The 22259-nt window shown below is 35.2% G+C and overlaps 1 protein-coding gene across 1 annotated transcript in view; it reads right to left on the reverse strand.

Annotated features, from left to right (window-relative positions):
* The window catches only part of SI (sucrase-isomaltase), a 60598-nt gene that overhangs the window by 22399 nt on the left and 15940 nt on the right, over nucleotides 1-22259 (reverse strand). Inside the window, exons 13-26 of the mRNA XM_040974902.1 lie at nucleotides 21389-21473; nucleotides 20577-20694; nucleotides 19058-19229; nucleotides 17735-17851; nucleotides 15788-15942; nucleotides 14913-14997; nucleotides 13571-13627; nucleotides 12837-12961; nucleotides 10934-11022; nucleotides 8908-8957; nucleotides 8067-8237; nucleotides 6770-6925; nucleotides 3214-3420; nucleotides 1062-1216 (exon numbers count right to left, since the gene is read on the reverse strand). Coding sequence (XP_040830836.1) covers nucleotides 1062-1216; nucleotides 3214-3420; nucleotides 6770-6925; nucleotides 8067-8237; nucleotides 8908-8957; nucleotides 10934-11022; nucleotides 12837-12961; nucleotides 13571-13627; nucleotides 14913-14997; nucleotides 15788-15942; nucleotides 17735-17851; nucleotides 19058-19229; nucleotides 20577-20694; nucleotides 21389-21473 — 1742 coding nt within the window. The remainder of the gene's footprint in view (nucleotides 1-1061; nucleotides 1217-3213; nucleotides 3421-6769; nucleotides 6926-8066; nucleotides 8238-8907; nucleotides 8958-10933; nucleotides 11023-12836; nucleotides 12962-13570; nucleotides 13628-14912; nucleotides 14998-15787; nucleotides 15943-17734; nucleotides 17852-19057; nucleotides 19230-20576; nucleotides 20695-21388; nucleotides 21474-22259) is intronic.

Below are 22259 nucleotides of genomic sequence, written 5' to 3' on the forward strand. Positions count from 1 at the left end.
TCTCACATGTTTTCTTCTGACAAGTATTTTCTTAAATAATACAACTAGGGCCTGTGTTGTGCTGCAGCGCACTAAACTGCTCTCCATTTCACTGGCACTCTGTAGTAAGTAATCTTGAAGTAAGTTTGCACCTGCCTGGGGCATTCCTAATCAGGCTTCCAGCTCATGCACTCAGAAAAGTCCCGGGTAATGGGCCTGGCACTGGGAACCACGCCAGACAAGTCAAGAACACGCATGGAGTTCTAGAATCTTCATTTCAACCTTGCCCAGATCCAGCCATTGTAGACATTGGTGAAGTTGCAAAAGTAATATTTCATTCCCTCTGTCTGTTCTCTCTCACTTTCAAAAACGAAGCTATTACATTATTTACCCAGAAACTTAAATCCTGATTATCCTGCCCCATGAAATGATCACAATACATTTACTCAACATAGGAAATAAAACCAACTCCACAATGAACTATAAATATAATGAATATTTTCATTTCAAAACTTCACCAATTACTACTTTCAATGGCTTTCATCTTGATTTGTATTTATGCAATTGGTGTATGTGAGGAATTTTGTTGTATATAATGTATTTTTAAATTTTTTTCCTGTTTGAATCATTTATTTATTTACTTTTATTGCAAAGTCAGATATACAGAGAGGAGAGACAGAGAGAAAGATCTTCTGCCTGATGATTCAGTCCCGAAGTGACCACAATGGCCGGTGCTATGCCAATCCGAAGCCAGGAGCCAGGAACCACCCCCAGGTCTCCCACGTAGGTGCAGGGTTCCAAGGCCTTGGGCTGTCCTCCACTGCTTTCCCAGGCCACAAGCAGGAAGCTGGATGGGAAGTGGAGCTGCCAGGATTAGAACCAGCAGCCATATGGGATCCCGGGCGTGTTCAAGGTGAGGATTTTAGCCGCTATGCCACGCTGCCAGGCCCCTAATTTAGCAAATTTTAAACTGGCATTATTTATTACAAAAGTTATTAGTTTTTAATACGAAAGAGTTTAGTATATTGAAAGATTTGATAATCATTAAAGAAAACTACAGGTGAACCATTTCTGTCACTTACATGACTTTTCCTGTGCTCCTCCGTCGAATCTGAATGCCAAAAGGGTTTTCTTTGATTTCAACATCATAGAGTCTGTTTTCTTGACTGCTGGTTGGAGTGGCTGGGATGTCTAACGGCACTGGAACTTCATATCTCTTATTTTGAGGATCAAAAATCTATTGTGCAGAAATGATCAAAATAAGTATGGTTTTGTCTGTTACAACTGCATGAAAATATGAAAGTGGTTCAAATAGTGCTTCGAATCAGCATATTTAAAATTGCTTCCCATGTAATCATTTAAATATCACACATTTGTGTAGAATTGCAAACAGTCATTTATAATGACATCATATTGACTTTCAGGATTATACCTACTTAAAATTACTTGTGATTCATTTTCCAGATAATGAAAAAATCACAAGCAAAACTCATAGTAAAAACTGCATTTGATAGAAATGGGACAATTGTTTATTTCATACTAGACACAGAAGTTACTCTATCGTATTTGTCGTATATATTATTCTAAAACAAGTGCTAATGTTATTTTATGTTCATTCATGTCTATTTCTTCAGCAATTTTTTTAGAAGCAATGGCATTTGGGTGAGAAATAATTATTATTTTAAAATTCTTGATAGCTTTTAGAAAACTGCTTTATTTATTGTACTAATAAATAGTTCCACTAATGCATCTTCTAACATTAACGCATTACCTTAAAAGCCTGCTTTTAACTGGTTAATCTTGTTTCTTCTCACCTAATGATGTTTATGGCATTTATGATGTTGGTACAACAGAGCATCTTGTATAGTAACGTCTTAAAGTAGAGGTACATTGACTGCTGTTGACACTATGACAACACTGCCTAGCCATACAGTCTGCAGGATGGGTCTTCCTATTTAAGTCATTCATGACTGCATTTTATTTCTGATAAGAAGGAACTGTTTTCTATATGGTCATTCAATATTCACACTTTCCCTTCTTTAGATATTCATATTTTCTTTGTTTTTAGGATATTTTAATTTCCAGCCTTATTTTTCTGTAAATAAGAAGTCTTATTCATTTCTTGACCGAGTTCAATTGCATTATGTCAAAACTACACCAGAAAATTATTTTCATGAAATTATATTAAAACATACTTTGTTTTATTCTTTTTATGTAAAAATAATTAGTTTTTAACAGGTTCATTATGGTTTATAGTTAAAATTCTCTTAATATAATGATATTTCCCTCATCCTCTCCTATCTTCGTTTTAGTGTGGCACTGTGATTAAGTTGTATGCGAGAAAGCCTTCGGCGCTCAGCTCCGGCTGTCGTGGTCACACGGAGTGAATCATCGGATGAAGATCTTCCTCTCTGTCTCTCCTCCTCTCTGTATATCTGACTTTACAATAAGAAAATAAATAAATCTTTAAAACACTTTAGAGTTTTATCAATGAGATTTATTCAATCTTGGCTCTGTTATCTGAAAGATATTTATTAGCCAAAAATGCTGCTAAATTTTATTCTACAAATGTTTGATTTCCTTTTTCATGCAACTCAGTCTAAATTTTTTCAGCATATAATTTGAGGCAATCAACTTTTCTATGAGTTATCCTATAATCTATCATTCCACTGACTCTAATTGCTCATTTTTTCTATTTAATGCTTTTTGTACACACATGTTATGTATGAATAATTATACGCATTTAATTATATATATATGAGATATATGAGCAAGTGCCAGTGACCCTTCAAAAAGTTAATATAAACTGTGTAAACAGTTTTATAGGATGGCATTCATCAAGCTAATATTAACATTGACTTTATGATAAAGACCCAAACATCTAATTTTTGTAAAATCTTTGTCTCAAAGAATGATGAAGTCTTGGCATAATTCATAAATTTTGTATTATTATTATAGTTGTACTCCATTTTTAAAATTTTTCCTTGTGTGTTTTATGCAATGCCTTATTTTTCATTTTTTCTTTTCTTTTGACTATTGTTTTCATAGTTGAGTGAGATGCATCCTCATATTGGTCTCTCTGTAGTTTGGGGAGGGTCAGGTATGGAGTAAAATGAATGGCACAAACATTTCTTTTTTCTTCTCTTTTTTCCCAACTGTATCTATAGTGGAGCATGGAGAGAGAGGGCTGCTTCTTTCTGTCAAAACACATCAACACCAAGGAAGGAACAATACCTTGAATTGCACCATTTCATTTTTGTGGTATTTCACCTCCACACGAAGTGTTGAAATGGGTACAGAAGGTAGAGTTACTCGGGCACTTGCAGCGTTGTACTGGAGATCAGCTGTTATGCCCGTCGGTGAATATTGAATTGAGGTCACGGAATAAGGGTTGTGGTCTCTAGGCAGATAGCATTCAGGTGCCTGGGAGTTTATTGGGACCTAAAATGACAGCACACAGACATTGCCAGAAATCGCAAGATTATAGCATTCAACTACTATATCTTTGTGTGTGTGTGTGTGTGTATACACTAGCATGATTTAATGTGTAAATTTTACAGGTTAGTACTAAAATGAAATAACAATCACAACAGGAAATATATTATATGGTGAGACACCATACACTGAAACATCATACAAGACATTTATGATTTGATTATATATATATGCATCAAAAGGATCAAAAGCAATGCTTTCAACTCAAATGACAGAAACACGACATGTTGATTTAAAAAAAAAAAAAGTCCATCGTTCTCAAACTATTATTCCATGCTTCTTTCTACTTTGTATAAACTGGGGTTTTTTTTTGTTTATTTGTTTGTTTGTTTGCTTTTTGCCTACATTAACTGCCCTGTACAATCCTGGGAGTTCTTTTCATCTGCTTATAAGGATAGCACAGCAATCATTAATCCTCATATTGGTCAATTATACACTGACAGAGTTTTTAAATAAGAATCCTGACTTAGGTCTCAGACTGGATAAGTTTACACAGAATTGGAAACTAATACTCAAGAAAAAGAAAGACTTCTATAAATCTCTTGTTTTCAATTTCAAAACCACAAGTCTTGAAGAAAAAATATTGTCCTCTACTTAACAAATCAAATCTGTAATTACGCCATTAAATGTGGGTTATGAAATACACTGAAGTATAGAACTCTCCTTTGATAATACCTAAAGATTCAGTAGTTTCTAATGATGCAATCATATTTCACCCTCTTTGTTCTTTCACTATATTTTCCACTTAATATTTTAATTTCTTCTCTTTCCACAAAATGTCCATCACTGTTATTAACATCAACAAATGTTTTCTCTTGTTATTCTGACATAGAAGCACCAAAGAGCTAGAACAAAAATCAAAGGACTAAATATATTTAAGGCCTCGCAGAGTAGCCTAGCAGTTTTAGTCTTAGCTTGCATGAGCCAGGATCCCATATGGCCACTGGTTCATGTCCCAACTGTTCCACTTCTCAACCAGCTCCCTGCTTGTGCCTAGGGAAAGCAGTCGAAGGTGGCCCAAAGCCTTGGGACCCTGCACCCACCTGGGAGACCCAGAAGAAACTCTGGGCTCCTGGCTTTGGATTGGCTCAGCTCCAGTCATTGTGGCCACATGGGGAGTGAACCAGTGGATGGAAGACCACCAGGTGTGACCACCTCCACATCTCCTTGCCTTAAAGTATATTTGTCTCTCAATTCTCCCCTCTTTTCAATTACTAATATATTAAAATTATTACCCTTAATACCATTAAAATTGCATTATTCATGTTAAAGTGTCAATGACTTTGCTAACTACTATTCCATATACTTTTTCCCAGAAAAAAAAAAAATGTTTATATTTATCTTTATCTGAAAGGAAGAGTTTTCAAGAGGAGAGGCAGGGAAAGAGGTTTTCCATCCCTTTGATTAACTTCCAAATGTCCCTAAGGGACAGAGTTGCGAAGGTCCAGAGCCAGGAACCAGGAGCCTCTTCTGCTATGCCATGTGAGTTCAATGGCCCAAAGACTTGGGGCATACTCTGCTACTTTCCTAGGTCATAATCATGCCGCGGTAGGATGACAGTGCCTTATGCAGAAGCTTGGTTTGTTATGCCATGGCTTAGCATTCTGCTTACTTCACTAAAGATGTGTTGTCTTTTCGTTCTCATTCGGGCCCGCTCTCATCAAGCTTTGTCCATTGAAATAGTGTTTAGCACAGTCACTTGTCTTCCAAAATGCTCTATTAACATTTTATCCCAGAGGAACATTAATAATCCTATTGCTTGCTTAAGTGATTAACCTACACACTGTTTCCTTTGCAAAATTTTGCTGGTGTTCTTTCCTGTATGCACTGACCTCCTTTCTTCTGGTCTGTCATTCCACATGTATTTCTTTTACTTCCTGTGTAGCTCAGTTAGGTTTTCATTCCATACCAAATAGTATTTCATTCCCATCAGTCATTCTTTTTTTTAAACAATCATCAACAGAATGTCTCCTTCCTTCCAGATTCCTTGCCATTTCTTTTACCATGCTTATCTAGCATTCTATTTAATTTTCTTATTAAATATTTTTTGTGTCCTGTACTAAAATGCAAATTCCATTAGGATATTTTTTTTTATATTTTAGTTACCTGGAACACCTAGAACACTGTACAAATCATTAGACTGTCTATTGAATGAATCAATTAAAGTAGCTATGATCACAGAAACATGACAGAGTATTATTTACAACATAAATAATTCAGTAGCCTTATGCTAAGCATCCTAATATAAAACCCTAATCATTATTTGACCTAAGAATCTGTAGTGTACTTAAATGCTAACTAACAGTGCAAGGAAAGGCAATTTTTATACACATTTATATTAGAAGGTGTTTGTGGATCAGATATTTGGCTCAGTGCTTAAGATATTATTCACATTTGGGAAATATATTGCTGATTTGAACTTTATAATAGCTAGCAAAAATGGGAGTCAGCAGTGAAATCATATTCAATTTATTCCATCAACATAGTGAATCTGTACTCATGTCCCAGGGCTCAGCTACAGCTTGGCTCAGCCCTGACAGTAACAGGCATTGGGACTCAACCAGAAAACCAATCTCTCTCTCTCTCTCTCCTCTTCTGTCTGAGTTAAATATGCATTGTTTTAAAAAACACTTATAAGTTTAGGATGAATTTTTTCATCATTCTACAAATTCATTCACATCTTAGATGCATGTGTACATACAGTCAACCCAATAAGAAATAGATTTGACTGAAGTTCTACAATTTGAAGGGAATATATGAGAAGAATAAAAAAATAAACTTCTCTATTTGGTCCCTTGATTTCAGAATTTTTTTTTAATTTATCACATTTTTCCTATAGTTCCCGAATATTTTTTGAGGCTAAAAGTACACTGATTTACCAAGGAAGAAGGAAGAATGAATGCATATGAGTTCATACAAATGTAGATAATTGTGGGATGTTACTGAATTCTCAATAATTTTTAACGCAACTTCTTTGTAACATTAGATAAATATTTTAGTTGTATAATATATTACACATATGAGCCAGCTAACCACAGCTAGTACAACAAAGTGCAACAAAATTATATTTTATAAATAAAGTCAAGAGGGTTTGGAAAGCAACTTTTATTTATTACTTCTATTTAGCCTGGTTTTCACTAAATTGTTTCTTATGAGAATTTATAAAGAAAATGATGAATTAATATTGCAGATTTTTTATTATAATGGGTTCTCTATATGCAGAATGAACAGTAAAATTCACTTTGAAATGGCTGTGTGAAAACATATCATGAAATAGAATTAAAATTCTCATTACCGCTTCCCATATGCATCCACGTGCAACGCACTTTTCTTGAGTTGCAATGTCAGCATCTGGATAACAAGTAATCTTCTCTCTTTCTAAGAAAACTTGGTTCCACTGAATGCGAAAACTGATTCCGAGGTTAAAGCTGAGATTGTAAATCAACAAAACCTTTGAAGACAAAGTAAAATGAATGTTGATCTCTGATCATCGGACAACCTTTGAAATAGTTCAAAAATGTCCAAAATGGGATACACATGATGAATTTTTAAAACAAACTATTAACATTTTTACAAATCCATGAAGAATAGAGTATAACGCAGAACAATCTCTCTCCAGTTCATCTGGTTACAATCGGAAAATAGGAAGATGATGGGAGATTTTAAAACACCGTTAGGCAGCATTATTTTAAAATCTAGACACTAGCATGAGTCTCAGATCTGCCAACTAACGCTGTTGACATTCTGTAGAAATTTATATTCTGAATTATTCTGTTTCCTCCATTGTAAAATGGGGATAATAACCCAACCTAAGAGAGATTGCCGCAGACACAGAACAAGATGTGGAAATTAAAACACCTGAAGCCTGCTTTTGAAAAACACAGATCATTTCCTAACATATCCAAAGAAGGAAAAAAGACAGATTATATTTATTTCATTCTTTCCCTAATTTTATCACTGTTTGGAATGTTAAGGATCAATTTTGATGGACATAATATGCATTACACCAAAGAAGAGGTCACATCTGTAATTATATTAATATACTCTCATAATATGTAATTATTTCTGTTATTGACATATTATAAAGTGATTTTTGATTGTTGCATTTATATCTTAGGAATAAAATGAGAAAGAATATCCTGGCAACATATTTTTTTCTGCTTAGTTTATTTTTGATATGGATGGTGAAAAAGCGTTAGTGACTGATACTTAGGAGAAAATAAAATTAGGAGAGACAAATAACTTAGGGTCTTTTTAATACTGAACTCTAAATATAAATTCGGGTGTGCAGCAATGTAATTTTGGCAGAAAAAATGGAAGAGATATAAATAAGAGGAATTAACAGAAAGAGAGGAGGAGGAAGAGAAGAAAAGTTGAAAAAGCAAGAGAAGGAAGGAAGGGAGTTGGAGGGAAGGGAAGAATTAAGGAAGGAAAGAAGGGAGAGGGTGGAAGGGATGGAGGGAAGGAGGGAAGAAAAAGGCACCATGTTGAAGGAGGACAAAAAAGAATTGTTAGATAAAAATTGAAATTGTTAGATAATGTTAAAGATAACAATATCTGACTGCTAAGACATTTTCAGACACCATACTCACCTGATTGGAGGGATCATAGGTGAAATTATTGTGTGTATTCATGGCCTGTGCGTTTAGTCCAACGGAAACTGAATTAACTGTTTGCGTCAACCCAAGAACTTTCACAGTTTGAAATGCTAAGCTTTGTCCTTCTGGGTATGATGACTGTGTGCATGTGGCAATTAGAGTGTTCTAGACCAAAAAAGAAAAAGCAGCATTGAGTATTATCTAATAGGTCTTTAGAGGTAAACCTGATACATAAATAGAACGGATCATCTGCCTCTGTGCCACCTGACCCTCCCTCACCCAAACTGGATCTGTTAATATAATCATTAGCAGTAGTACATTTTTTGGCATAATTGTCATTAACTTTATTTTCTGAAATGCTTTAAGTTTCTCATAATGAACCTTCTATATACCCCTTCATAATCTATTCCTAATATTCATGGAGAATATTAGCTTTGATAAAAATACAAATAACTGCAACATGTAATAAAACAGATTCTATGGACTATGCAAAAATTAATTTTCCACATAGCCTATGTATCTTCAATTTGTTGGAATTACTGCTACAGTTGTTATGTTAAAAACATTTCAAATATATAAAATTATTTTTCTAACTTTTTTTTTTTTAATCAGATACAAAAGTCTAAAGCCTTCCATGCAGCAACTGCTTGGTTGTGAATTCAGCATTTAATTATAAAGTTGTAATATCATAATTTATTTAAAATATCATATTTTAAGGTTCACTTTGTTTTCCACTGGAATTGGAATTTGGGATTCCTCTCAAAAATTTCATAATAAAACAGAAGGTGAGATATGCAAATGTACATTTAACGGTGTGTCAAAAGAGAATACTTACCCCAGACACTGAAAACGTGTAAAAGATGTAGTTGCCATTTTCTACGGTATCTGAAATCGAAGAGAAAATCAACATTAGTCAAAACGTAATGTTATCTTTTTTTTTTGCCTGTTTACAGTTATTCTACATTCCGAGATGTAAAAATCAGCATTATTTACTCATTGTGACCACATGCACTTAGACTGAACATAAATTTGTCATTAATTTTTCGAAGAAAGTAATGAAAATGTTGACATGTTTTAATTTTCCATACACTATTGGAATTCAACCTTCCATACATCATCTGGAATATTCCAGAAACCTAGGGAAGGGAAATGTTTATCATTGGTTGTCCTGTTTAGTGTCCATATCTTATTCTTTCCATAGAAGCAAATCTTGCAACAATAAATTTGCCTTAGGAAGTCATGCCAAGGCACAGTTTTTTTTGTATCATTTGGTTGATCTTCTTCTAAATTTGCGCAGAAAATAATTAATCTGGACACATGTTAAATTTTAAATCAATATTAAACAGAGGTTGATAAGCAAAATGCAAGAAAATTATATTCTGCACCATATAAATGGTATTTTACCAGCATGTTTAATAGAAATTGAAGATTATCATTAGTATAATTTGAAAAACATACAGTCTGAAAAGTAAGAGAATCCTAGAATTTATATGCAATAATTTCAGTAACATCATTTTTAATAATTCTAATCAACATTAATAACTCAAAATAGAATCAGAAACAATTATAATTGTTTAGAAATATAATTATTTCTATATGTATGATTTTATTATCAGATACATGTGATTTTATTTGTCCTTAAATGCACCTAACATATAGATATTATATCACATATCTAATCAAATCATATTCTTCACGCTCTTAGTCACATGTTTGCGTGACAGTCAACTGAATACTGCTAAGCAGGAAATGCTTTGAGTATACTATCCTAAAGAGAGCTTATCCATGTGTGCTTAGGCCTCAAGGAGTTGAAGAGCTTTCAAGTTCGTGTCCTCGGAGTAGAATGGGGAAATAGAGAGTAACAGAGAAGTGTGTGTGTGTGTGTGTGTGTGTGTGTAAATAAACAGGTTGTAATAAATCCTCTCAATCTTGGTAAATACTTTTAGTTGAATAAATGGAGACTCATGGAAGTATTTTGAATAAAATTGTAATCAATTCTTATATATTTCTAAAGTATTATCTTGCTCGGGATTATTATAGTTTCTGAAATAATAATGTAACAAATAACAATGGCTTATTATTTTTCTAAAGTATTATATTGATAAACTTTTAACAAAATGAATGTTTAAAAGTTTGCACTGAGCCCAGTACAAGGCCCAGTGGCTAAATGATACCCTTGCAAGAGTCCGGACAACATATAGGTGCTGGTTCATGTGCTGGGAGCTCCACTTTCCATCCAGCTGCCCGTGTGTGGCTTGGGAAGGCAGTAGAGGACCACCTGAAGCTTTAGGACCCTGCACTCAGGTGGGAGACTCAGTAGAAGCTCCTGACTTGTAGCTTAGATCTGCTCCACGCTGGGAGTGAACAACGATACAGAAGATCTTTCTTTCTGTCTCTCCTTCTTTGTGTAAATCTGCCTTTCCAATGAAAATAAATAAATCCAAACAAGAGAAAAATCTCATACTGACAAAAACTGTGCACCTATGACCAGAGATCTACCTTGGTAAGTAAAGTTAAATATAATGATGACACTGGGGGAGGTATTGATTGAGAGCAAAACCGAAATCATAGCAACTCTACTTGCGAGAAAGAATAATAAACTCCACTTTAAAACATTCATATTTAACATATATATGTATAAAATAATAATTTTACAACATACAAATACACAAAAATAGATACTTTATACAACTCATTTAGAAGTGTAAATTTCATAAAGTAAATTAAAAGCCAAAGCAAATACAAAAATTCAGCAATTAAAAATAAAAAATTTTCAGATGAATGCAAGCATCATAAAAAATGGCAAATTTTCCCTTTGAAAAAAAATGAAATATTCAGAAGAATAATGATTTGAGGTTTACCTTTAGTTTCTCCATCATCCCAGAAAAAATCCCCTGTTGCTGAGTTACTATCATCTAATGCAATGATAAGTCCCAGAGGATTCAAACGGCTGTTTTGCAAAATGAAATGCATACATAAATAAAATTACATACACAATAGCAAAATACTCTGAAAATAAGTCAACTTAAATGGGACAGGTTCTGCACCTATTTAAGAACTTATTTTAGTACATAATTACTTGCATTTCCATTAATAAATGTATCATTATCAAAATTAGGTTAAAAGAAATTATACACTTAGATAATAGCAGAAAGAAACATGGTAAATTTAATACTGATTTTTTTTGAAAGTCAATACAGGTGCAAAATTTAAACAGTATATTTCAATTCATATGGGGAAAATTAAAGGAGCCTTATAAATATACAATTAAACCTGAATAATACTAAATCATAGTGCATTTATTCCAAATTTCATATGAACAATAATAAAAATGAAAATCAAATATGTTGGATGTGTAATGAGATACTTTAACACCACAAATGAAGCAAATTATAATAAAATAGATATATGATTAATATGCTATCATTGATTTCATATTACCATGAAACAATGTCCCAGAAGCTAAAAGATCCTGGGAACTATTTGATAATGAATGTATTCTTTCCAGAATGTAGTTGTCAGTGTGAATGTTTCTGTCATTCAATGCTATCCTATAGTATAACTACTCAGTTTAATGATGTCAAAATGATTACCAACAGTTTGATTCACTCATTGTGCAACAGCCACATTTAAAAGTGTAGGAGATAAAATTGCAAAATGAAATAATGCTTCCCTAGGCCTTATGGTATAGGTATAGGCATATGAACAAATGCAAAAAAAATTAAAAGAAGAACTATATGTATAATATTGGACAGTCCTAATGTTACAAAGAATGCTGGGTAGGGCTCAGTTAGGCAGCAGCACTGTCAGTTTGTGTGACAGAGGGGGTAGGAGCATAAATAATCTGGCAGCTGCATCCACTGGTAAGTTTGATGGCTGATGTAGCTGATAGAACATGACCCTTCACTGGCTGGTACAGACAAGAATCAGGTCTAAGATCACCTTAGATGAGGTTTCTTGGGGACTACCCAACAGGATCACTGGACTCAAACCTGAGGCACAGGAAAAAATCCGATATATATATATGGTCCAACCTTGGTGCTTAAGCATAGGGCTAGTTTGCTTAGATGTCTGTGCAGTGGACTGCAGGCCAAATGCACATGGAGGTCGTGAGAGTCAGCTCCTCTAGGTCACCAGTGGAAGGCAGAACGGGTTGGACCACTCTGCTGGTCAAGTTTTGCAGCAAGTGTCTGGGTCTCCTAACTCACTAAGGTGAACTTGGCCAGCCAACAGCCCTTGGAAAGGCGTTTTTTTTGTTGTTGTTGTTTTTTGTTTTTTTCAGCCACGATACAAAGAAGCTGACAATTGCTCTGAACTATCAAATCCACTCAAGTAATGGTGTGGCACATTTTTTCCCTCCTTGGGGTCCCCACATCCCTGGGTGTGGATGTAGTTTGACAGTGAGAAGCAGGGCCTTCCCTTTCACCTCTCTCTGGACACAAGAGAAAAAACAGAAAAACAACTAAAACATTTGCCCCACCCACTTTCCTCCAGACCTTGACCCTAATCAGATGCCCCAGTGGGCATGCATCTTTCTCAACTACGCAACACCATTAACAAAACTAAAGGAAAAAGTACGTATTTTAACAATTTCATAACACATTTGTATAACTTGATGTTTTCATATGCTGTGATATTTATAATTGTTAGCACTCTGTGTCCAGTATTTCTGGTAAAACAATAAATTAATGTCTAACTTTTAGTGAAGCTGTAAAAGAGGAACACACATTAGGCTTGATCTCTCTGCTCATAGTCTCCGTGTACCTTGCCGTAGTTGTGACGTCAGGCTCCTGGGTGGGGATGATGTATCCTCCGCGAAGATGCAGCCCTATTTTGTCTGCTGGCAGGCTCATTTCAACACGCTGTCCTCTCCACGGTCTTCTTGCACCCTAAATGTTGAAAGACAAAGTGATTTTTAATGCTAGGAATTTGAGCTGCATATCATGAGAACTGAAATTTGCAAACTGAAACAATCTCAGTCATAGGTAACTGATGTCACCTGAATGAATATGAATTTACTCCTTTTTAGCTTACATACAACATTTTTCTTTTAAGCTTATGGAATAAAGCAGAGGAAAGTGATTCAACTTTGTTAAAAAGACCAAGTGTTGACATGAATCAACTGCTTTCTGCAATAATTATCAAAATCCTTCACTCATTCAACTTGGAATCTGTTTTCACTTAGTCATTTCCTTAAAAAACTCTTCCTTAGAAAAGTACTCCTTAGAAAAGCACTCCTTAGAAAAGCACTCCTTAGAAAAGTACTCCTTAGAAAAGTACTCCTTTTATTTCCATAATTTTAACAAGTTTATCTTTCCATAGTAAAAATTGTAACTTCCCGTTGAAGAGTAGATCATATGAAGGGTATATTCACATAGCTCTGTGTAAATGTCTCACAATTTGGATGTTATTTGATGGTATTAGAAATTCTGCAGTGACATGCACCAGTGGTTGGGAGTGTGATTACTGAGAGGCCGCCGGTACACAGAAGCACTTACTGTTTCGTAATCATACCAGACCGCGTCAGGGATGTAGGCGCTCACTGTCTCTGCTCCCTAAAATTAAACAAGAAATGATAGTGCGTATGCCCTTGTTTTTATACAACGCATAATCATCAACAACTATACACTTCTTAAAGTGAGATCTTGGCTCTCCACAGTTACAGAGAGAGGAGTCCTCCGGGCTATTCATCTCCAATATTTCCCATGGATCAGATTCCACAGAGAGCTTTACGAAGTTTAGATGATATCATAATAATGAACCCAAAACTGAGCCAAAGTTACAGTTAGTTTAGGTCAAAATTAAAATAATGCATGCGTGAATTATTGTGATTGTACACAGTATCTGGTGTCAACAACTGAAGACACACTGAAGTATGCATCTCTATTTCTGAAAAAAAGATTACCTTCCAGTGAAACTGTTAAATATGTCTTGACAATAGGACACTGGACTTCCTCCAGTTGTCTATATCTGCAGTGTCATGACACACTTAAATTGAATAACGATGGAATCGCGACTGCCGTTGAAGGACTATCTTATTGTTATAATGTAGGATAAAGAGGGGCTGGGAGTGAGGTGTGGTGGGAGGAGAAATGCCAGGGCTAATGAAGGACAGCATAAAAAATAAAAACTAAAATAAAACAAAAATGATTGCCTCCACCTAAAAAAAAAAAAAAATTTAAACCTGGGGCCCAGACATTCTAGCAATGTGGCAGGTGGAGTCCTGCCTACATCGCTTGCTATGCGGCTCCCTGCTAAGACACCTGTGAAAGAAGATAGCAACTGCCATGTGGGAGACCCAGATGATGTGCAGAGCTCTGGCCTGGCCCAGCCCTGACCACTGTGGTCAGCTGGACACTGAATCAAGTGATGGAAACTCCCTCTTTCTCCATCTGTTATTCTAAATACACGATACGCAGGTCTCACATTTAAAATGTTTGAAAATAAGGCCTACATAACCAATTCCATTGTTTTTTCATTTTCTTTTTTGCTGATTTGAAAGTTTCATTTTTACTCAAAATTTAGCAAAATGTCAATGTTTATATTTATACTTTAGTGAGAGCCCATTGGCTATATTATAAATTTGACTTTGATTAAGTGAAGTTGTTTCCAGAGACTACTAACTTTATATAATTTCTTGACCTGAACTGTATATTATTTCATTGTCAATCTTAGATTTACATATGATTTTGGTTTTAGCATTTTAAAAATCAAGTAGAAGTAGACATGTATGACCTTGAAGTAGATCATTTAGCAAGATTTGCTAAGCACATTTTGAGGTGAATTTGGTTTTATAAATTCCCCCTTAAACAATGTGTATATTACACGTATAAAACCTACCTGTGTCAGAACAGGAGTAATGAGTAACGCAGGGCCCCACATAAACTCTAAGTCTTCAACCCAACTGTTGGTGTCCTGATAAAACCTAGCAACAATATCAAGCACTTCAGATACAATTGTAAAACTTGGTTACAACCATCTTTGCTCATTTTATTATTTCAGGGTTTTTAGAATTATCATTAGCACTAATTACTTGTTGATAGAAACCAGGCCTGGACATATCTTGATTTCTTCATATGTTCATCTGACAGTCAAAAAGAAAGAGAGATGGGAAGGAGGGAGTTGGGGAGGGAGAACAGAGACGCAGAACAAACCGGAAGTTCGCTCCATAGAAGCAATCAAAAAAAAAAAAAAAACCACAGCTGTGATTCATCAGTAATGAGCAATTCTGGAAGTGTCAGGAATATTTTATTTTCCCTTTCTCCTTGCATATAAACCTGTGCATTCCAATCTCCTCATTTAATTGGGATTATTGGGTCCTGAAGTCATTAGCTTTAATGTAACATAAAGATAATCCTATTTTGCTTTCTTTGTAGAGTTCATAGGATACATTTGGGGGATTTTCACAACATAGGCATGATATGTTTTCAATAACTCTGCCTTTATTTTTTTTTTACTGAAGTCATTTTCATAACTTTATTTAATATATCTTTTAACAAATTTCTATTTAATTCTCACAAATCTCTGTTTAATTCTACCTTATTTCTGTCCAATCAACATCAAATTCATTATATTTAGTGCTGTCATTCTGTAATTCATGCAATTGCTTTTAAAAGTATAAAAGCAAACACTAAAATGAGCTTGATGTTTTCTCTCTGTTAATGCTTCTTCAGATGGGAGGCTAGACTTTAGAAGTAATACATCTTGGTACTTACTCATGCAGAACTGGCCTTGCCACTGTTTCCCCGTATCTGTGAGCTTTGTAGAAGAGCGTGTAGAGGAATGGCAGAAGGGAATAGCGGATGTTTAAATAGTGCCGCGATGACTGAACCAACAGGGAATCTTGTCCAAAGAATGCAGGATCCTGATGCTGTGGAGCGACAACACAATTCAAAATGAACATCTTAATATATACAAACAAAAATGAAATAGATTATTTTACTAAACAAGCTGTCTAAACATTAATTCATCTAGAAAATATTAATATCAGTCATATTTTATTATTGGAATGTCTAAATGTTTCAGTTTTGATATTTTCATTTGACTACATAAGCATATTAAAATTAATATTAAATATTAATATTAAATTAATTTTCATTAAAAAATGAATACCCATAAGTAGCCGCTTTATAATAAACATACGCTCACTATGTTTTATTGGAGTTTACTTTTGAGTGGAAATTTCTCATTAAATCATCAACTTTAGCTGTTAGGCCACTGTTCCAGGCCCCCTTCTCTTTAGTCTTTAACAAATTCTGACCTGAACTCTGGTCTAAAGACTGTCTATCCCCAATGCAATAGTGTAGCAGCAAAAGTGCTCGCCTTAAACACACCAGGATCCCTTATGGACACAGGTTCTAATCCCAGCAGCCCTACTTCCCATCCAGCTCCCTGTTTGTGGCCTGGGAAAAGCAGTTGAGGACGGCCCAAAGCCTTGGGAGCCTGCATGTGTGTCGGAGACCCAGAAGAGGCTCTAGGCTCCTGGCTTAGGATTGGCTCAGTTCCAGCAGTTGCGGCAGCTTGGGGAGTGCATCAGTGGATGGAAGATCTTCCTCACTGTCTCTCCTCCTCTCCCTTTCCAATAAAAATAAGTACGTCTTTAAAAATTAAATAAATTGTGCACACATTTTATCATGCTCTCTCACTCGCATTCTCCACAAGTATTTCAACAGCAAATCTCAGTATCCCTCATTCTAACCTGCCATCTGCTGAATGGAGAATTGAAACCTATAAATCATGTAATGTAATTCTTGCAATGAGCATATGTTCAGAAGGGATCAGGAAGGGACCTATCTCTAGTTTGGCACTTTCATTTTACTGTCATATCTCCTTCCAAGAGTTGGAACCCCTTCCAGTTGATTAACTGTCTCTCTTCTCAAATACAGCCCTGCTTGCAACAAACGTTGGGGCATTAAAATGGTAATAATCAAAATGTTATCAAATGCATGCTGACTTAATGATTTAACTCAACCACAGCATGACCTTATCACCAATATCTGAGGAGAAGCCATGACATACACACATTTCAAGTTCAGAAAGAAGAGTTTCTATTCCCTCTGCATTTTCCTCACCTATTAAAATCCATGTTTTATATCTGTTAGCTTTTCTTTTCACCAAACAATGTATTCCAGGTTTATTTATTACCAAATTATTCTGGATTCAAATTTTTTGGGAATTGTTTTTAACTTGTTATTTTCCTATTAAAAAACTGAAATTGAATATTGTTGCTAGCATGTTATATTGTTTATGAAAGAAAAGTTTGCCTGGAACCTACATAGTTAGAGAACATCAAAAGGTTTGGCTCTAATTTAAAAAAATGTCAGTTTATTACAGATATATGTGATTTCATTTTGTGAATACATTTTGTGTCATGATCTCCTTATTCATTCAAAAATTGTAGAGGAAAGCATTGATGCACTAGATTAACAGGGTCATATTAGGTCATAATCACCATAACACAATTTTCAGCAATTCTCAAATGAATATGATATTAATTAAAGAGAGCATATGAGATATTTACACTATTCATAAAAGGACGTATAACTATATATTATAATGAGGATTTCAAAGCATGTCATGTATAGACATAAATCTAAACATATTATTGAAACACGATTGTGTCCTATTTCTAACCATGGAAAACAAAATCAAGATACTCTTACCTCAAATCCATCAGCATTATGATTTCGGGAAAATGGATAAAATGCCCCGAGTTGCATCCATCTCCTGCAAAGCTCTTCTGTGGTGTTGTCCTGGAATCCACAGATATCTGCCCCAACCTGGAGAAGCACACAGCCGTTACTCAGAGACTTTTTACATCTGTGTACAATGATGCATTTTATACTTCAGCTGACTAATCTGCATTTTTTTACAATCTTGTCATATTTTTCCCAAACCATTTTTTTTAAATATTCCTTCCACACTTGCTCCTTTTTCACAACCTCATGTGTGGTTTCCTTCATTGTCTCTGCACATATTTCCTAGATTCCTACCCAAGGAAACTCACTCTGTGAAGATCAGCTGTGAGATCAAAAACTGTTGGCACTTAACCCCCCCAAAAAAAAAAATAAAAGCATGCCACTGATTTGAATTTTCCCACTTATAATGCTGAAGGAATAGAACAGTTTAAAAATTAATTTGCGGATCTGGTGGCATTGCAGTGTAAATCTGCACTTTAGATGCTGGTAACCCTTGTGAGAGCCTGCTCAAGTCCCGGCTGTGCCACTTCTGATCCAGCTCTTATTCCCTAGGAAAAGTGGTGCAGGCTGAGGCTCAGACTGATTCTGTGTGCTGTGTGAGGAGTGGATGCATTTTATTTTCGTGTTCAGTGGTTAACCAGTTGTGCATGTGATGCCCAGCATGTTTGCTTTAACAAAATGCTCTGTATCCATAGACCTCTGGCGTCTCCTACATTATTTTACTTGCGTGTCAACTACAATATTATTTTATAGCTAAATGTAGTTTTTTCTAGCAAAGGCAAATCCTCATTTTCTTGTACATTTTACAACTCTGCTTACCTCTTCCTGCTGTTTAAAACAATCTTACGTTTCAAAAGTCCCTTTGATGGCTAAAATCGGAAAACACCTGTTTATGAGTAACAGTGTGAAGAGACTACATGGGCTGCTGTGATGGATTAAATGGTTAATTCTCTTCCTGCAAGTGCCCACCAATCATGTAGGTGCCAGTTTGTGTCCTGGCTGCTCCAGCCTCCCCTTCTAGCTCCTTGCTAGAGCCTGAAGAAGCAGCAGAGGGGTGGCACCTAGCCTTGGGACCCTGCACTGGCATAGGACACCCAAGAGTCTTCTGGCTGCCGGTTGCCTCAGGTCTGGCCAGTGGGTCCACTTGGAGGAAGAACCATCACTTTAATGATCTTTGTCTCTCTTTCTCTGGGTAATTCTGTCTTTTCAGTAAAATAAATAAATTGTTTTTTTAATAAATAAATAAATGCATACATACATAAAAAGTACTACATGAAACTGCCTTACCAAAGGCATTCCAAACAAGCCAAACTCTAGCATTCCGGTGATGGACCATTCCATCTGCTCCCAAGTGGCATGGTTATCTCCTAACCAATGTGCAGCATGTCGTCCACTTCCAGCAAAAGTGGATCGAGTTAGGATGAAACTTCTCTTGCCAGGGAAAACTGTTTCTACAGCTCTAAAAACAAAATCAAGTTAGGGAAAACTGTTTGCTTTGAATATAAAATTGCTCTATATAAATTTTAAGTACTTCATTTCAATGTTTTTTTTATGATACAAATACCAAAATGTATTCAAATGGAATTTTGCAAACCTCATACTTTTTCTCATCACTCATTTATTTAAAAACATTTTAATCAAGTATCTTTTAAAATGATTGAGATTTTAAATGCTTTCCTTAATACTTTATCACACTAGATAAAATATTTTTCTGTATTTGTTCAGCAGGTTTTTTTTAATACACAGCTTGAACACAAAATTTGGCAAGTTATAGTAATATGAAATTTATCTCAATTGTATCTTAATATTTGAATTATCAAAGTTATCTGGAACTTTTGATAAAAAAAAGTATTTTAGAGTTGTTTGTTTCTGGGAGCTAATAAGCATCCACAATCACTGGTAATTTTATTTTTACTTCAATTGATACCTGTGTATCAGCTAATTTTTTTTTTCTTAAATGACAAGCCACCAGGAAAAAACAAACATAAAAGTTTAATGTAACATACAAAATCAATTACACTATACTGTTAAAAATAAAATGTCACAGATACTTCTCCCATTTTTATAATCTTTATATATTGAATCACAGGATGATGCTTTTCACTTAGAATTTACTAATTTAAGTATTTTAATATACACTACTTTCCTGAGTTTAAAAACATGTAGCTAACACTATAAACTTTTTTCTTTATATCATGGTGTTATTTTGAACCATAAATCAATATTTTAATTAACACTTGATAACAATTATTTAAGTATGAAATACAAATGCATTGCTCACAAAACTGAAAATTGCATGAAAAGACCAGTAAGCAATACATTAAAAATGACAGGCACTGCAGATATCTCGGTTCCCATCTTTGTTTTGTCACGCTTCATTTTCAAGTAAGTATTTCACACTGTATCAGAAATTACTTGGAGAAATATTATGTAAAAAGCTGTGTTGTAATAGAAACTATTTGGAAAAGAGTTGAGACCTCCTCTAGCGGTACAATTTTCCATGAACTTTCTGGTGCAACTGTCACACTTAGAAAACAGTTATATTAAGAGTTAGCAAATACAATCAATGCCATCTGCTATAAGTGCACAAGTTAGAAAAGAATCTGAGTACAGCACATATTCCTTGATTTTTTTCCAATAACTGAGTTCCAAGTTCATGTATGTTAGTAAAGGAACTGATATTTGGAAAACCCTGACATTAGCATGATAATACTTACCTTTCTTCCCTTTCTCGCTACATTGATAAGCTCATGCAAACACTCTGAGATAATAAATATAAAAAATTTTTGAATAAAAGTTCACTTACCTTTCTGTGGCTATGGCCATGCTGTACCCATACAGACTGTGGACATCATACTGTCTCCCCCAGGCCTGTACAGCATCCATGCAAAGGGTTTTGGAATACAGGAGCTTGTCAAGAATAGCTTATGAAAATACATAGAAATATTTCACCATATTAGGATTTATATCTCTTCAAATGTTGTGCTATGTAATATCATATTTAGTCAAGATATAATGAGAGATGGAGCTCTAAATTCTAGTTAAGTTTCCACTAACGACTTCTGATGAGCTTGGAGTAATCAATTTCATCAATAACTACTGTTTCTATTTCTATTAATAATTTACTTTCTAGAAAACAAGCTATGGCCAAGTGTATCTATTCTCATTAAACAGAAAACATTAGGTCAAAAATATTCTGGGTTATAATAATAGCAACACTGATTTTGAGATTTCAAAATTACCCCATGCATTGCAACCTTAGAAATGTAATTTCTGGCTAATCTTCCAACTCCATGTGCTAGCATCCTATAAGGGCGCCAGTTTGTGCGCTAGGTATTCCACCTGCTTTCCTACTGTGCGTAAGAAGGGAGCGGTGAGTGGCCCTAATCAGTGAGACTCTGCATTCATGCTGGAGACCCAGAGGAGGTCCCAGCTTCTGACTTTGGATCAGCTCAGCTCCTGCCATTGAAGCCATTGCAGGATCTATCTGTCTGCCTCTCTTTCTCTGTGTAAAGCTGTGCTTCCAATAAAAATAGATAAATGAAAGAAATATAATTTACAGGTTAAGAAAGATACAATGAGCCAATGATAATTTTATATCAAATGAAATGTGATTACCAGGAGTATAAGGTGGATAATTCAGCGTGTTGTCATTGCATCCTTGATTTGAGCCTTGAACAAAGTTGGATACTTCATTCATGTCCTTGGTGGATTTAAAATGAAGAAGAACAAATACAAAATAGTTGTAAATTGTATAAACAGAAACTCTCTAACAGATTGAAAATGTTTTACATAAGGCAACCATGATATTCTTTCATTTGTAGTAGACATCTACAACATCCTTGCCAAATCAGGAACAGGAGAACACACCCCAGAAAGCAGACATGTCATAAGACGGAGAGAGTTTATAAAATATATTACAATACATTCATTTACTTATTATGGCATATGTAAAACATGTTCATTGTGAATGTTAAACCACTATTATGTTTAAACAACAATCCATTTCTTTTAAGTCGGACACAGAGAGAAGAGAAACAGAGAAATCTTCAATCTGCTATTTAACTCCCCAAATAACAGCAATGGCCCGTGCTGTTCCAGGATAAAGCCAGGACCCAGGAGCTACAGCTGAGTCTCCCACATAGGTAGCAGAGGCTTAAACACTTGGATCATCATCTACTTCTTTTTCCAAGCCATAGCCAAGAGCAAAGGAAGGCGAGCAGCCAGGAGGCACACAGTATCCACATAGGTTGCTACCAGAATCCCAGGCAGAGGCTTCAACCACCATGCCAAAGCATGGAGAAGACATCCATGCTACCTCAGGAGTGACTGGTTCAAATCCTGGTTTCAGTTTATTGCTATTGGAGACCCTGGAAGTTCATAGCGATGCCTCACTTGATTAGAGACCTGTATTGAGCCCCCATAATCTGCGTTTGGCCAGGCCAGGCTCAGATCATTATGGCCATATGAGTAATGATCTCTGTCTCTC

This window comes from Ochotona curzoniae, unplaced genomic scaffold, assembly GCF_017591425.1.
Source record: "Ochotona curzoniae isolate NIBS_2020 unplaced genomic scaffold, NIBS_Ocur_1.0 contig_2599, whole genome shotgun sequence".
Taxonomy (NCBI): domain Eukaryota; kingdom Metazoa; phylum Chordata; class Mammalia; order Lagomorpha; family Ochotonidae; genus Ochotona; species Ochotona curzoniae.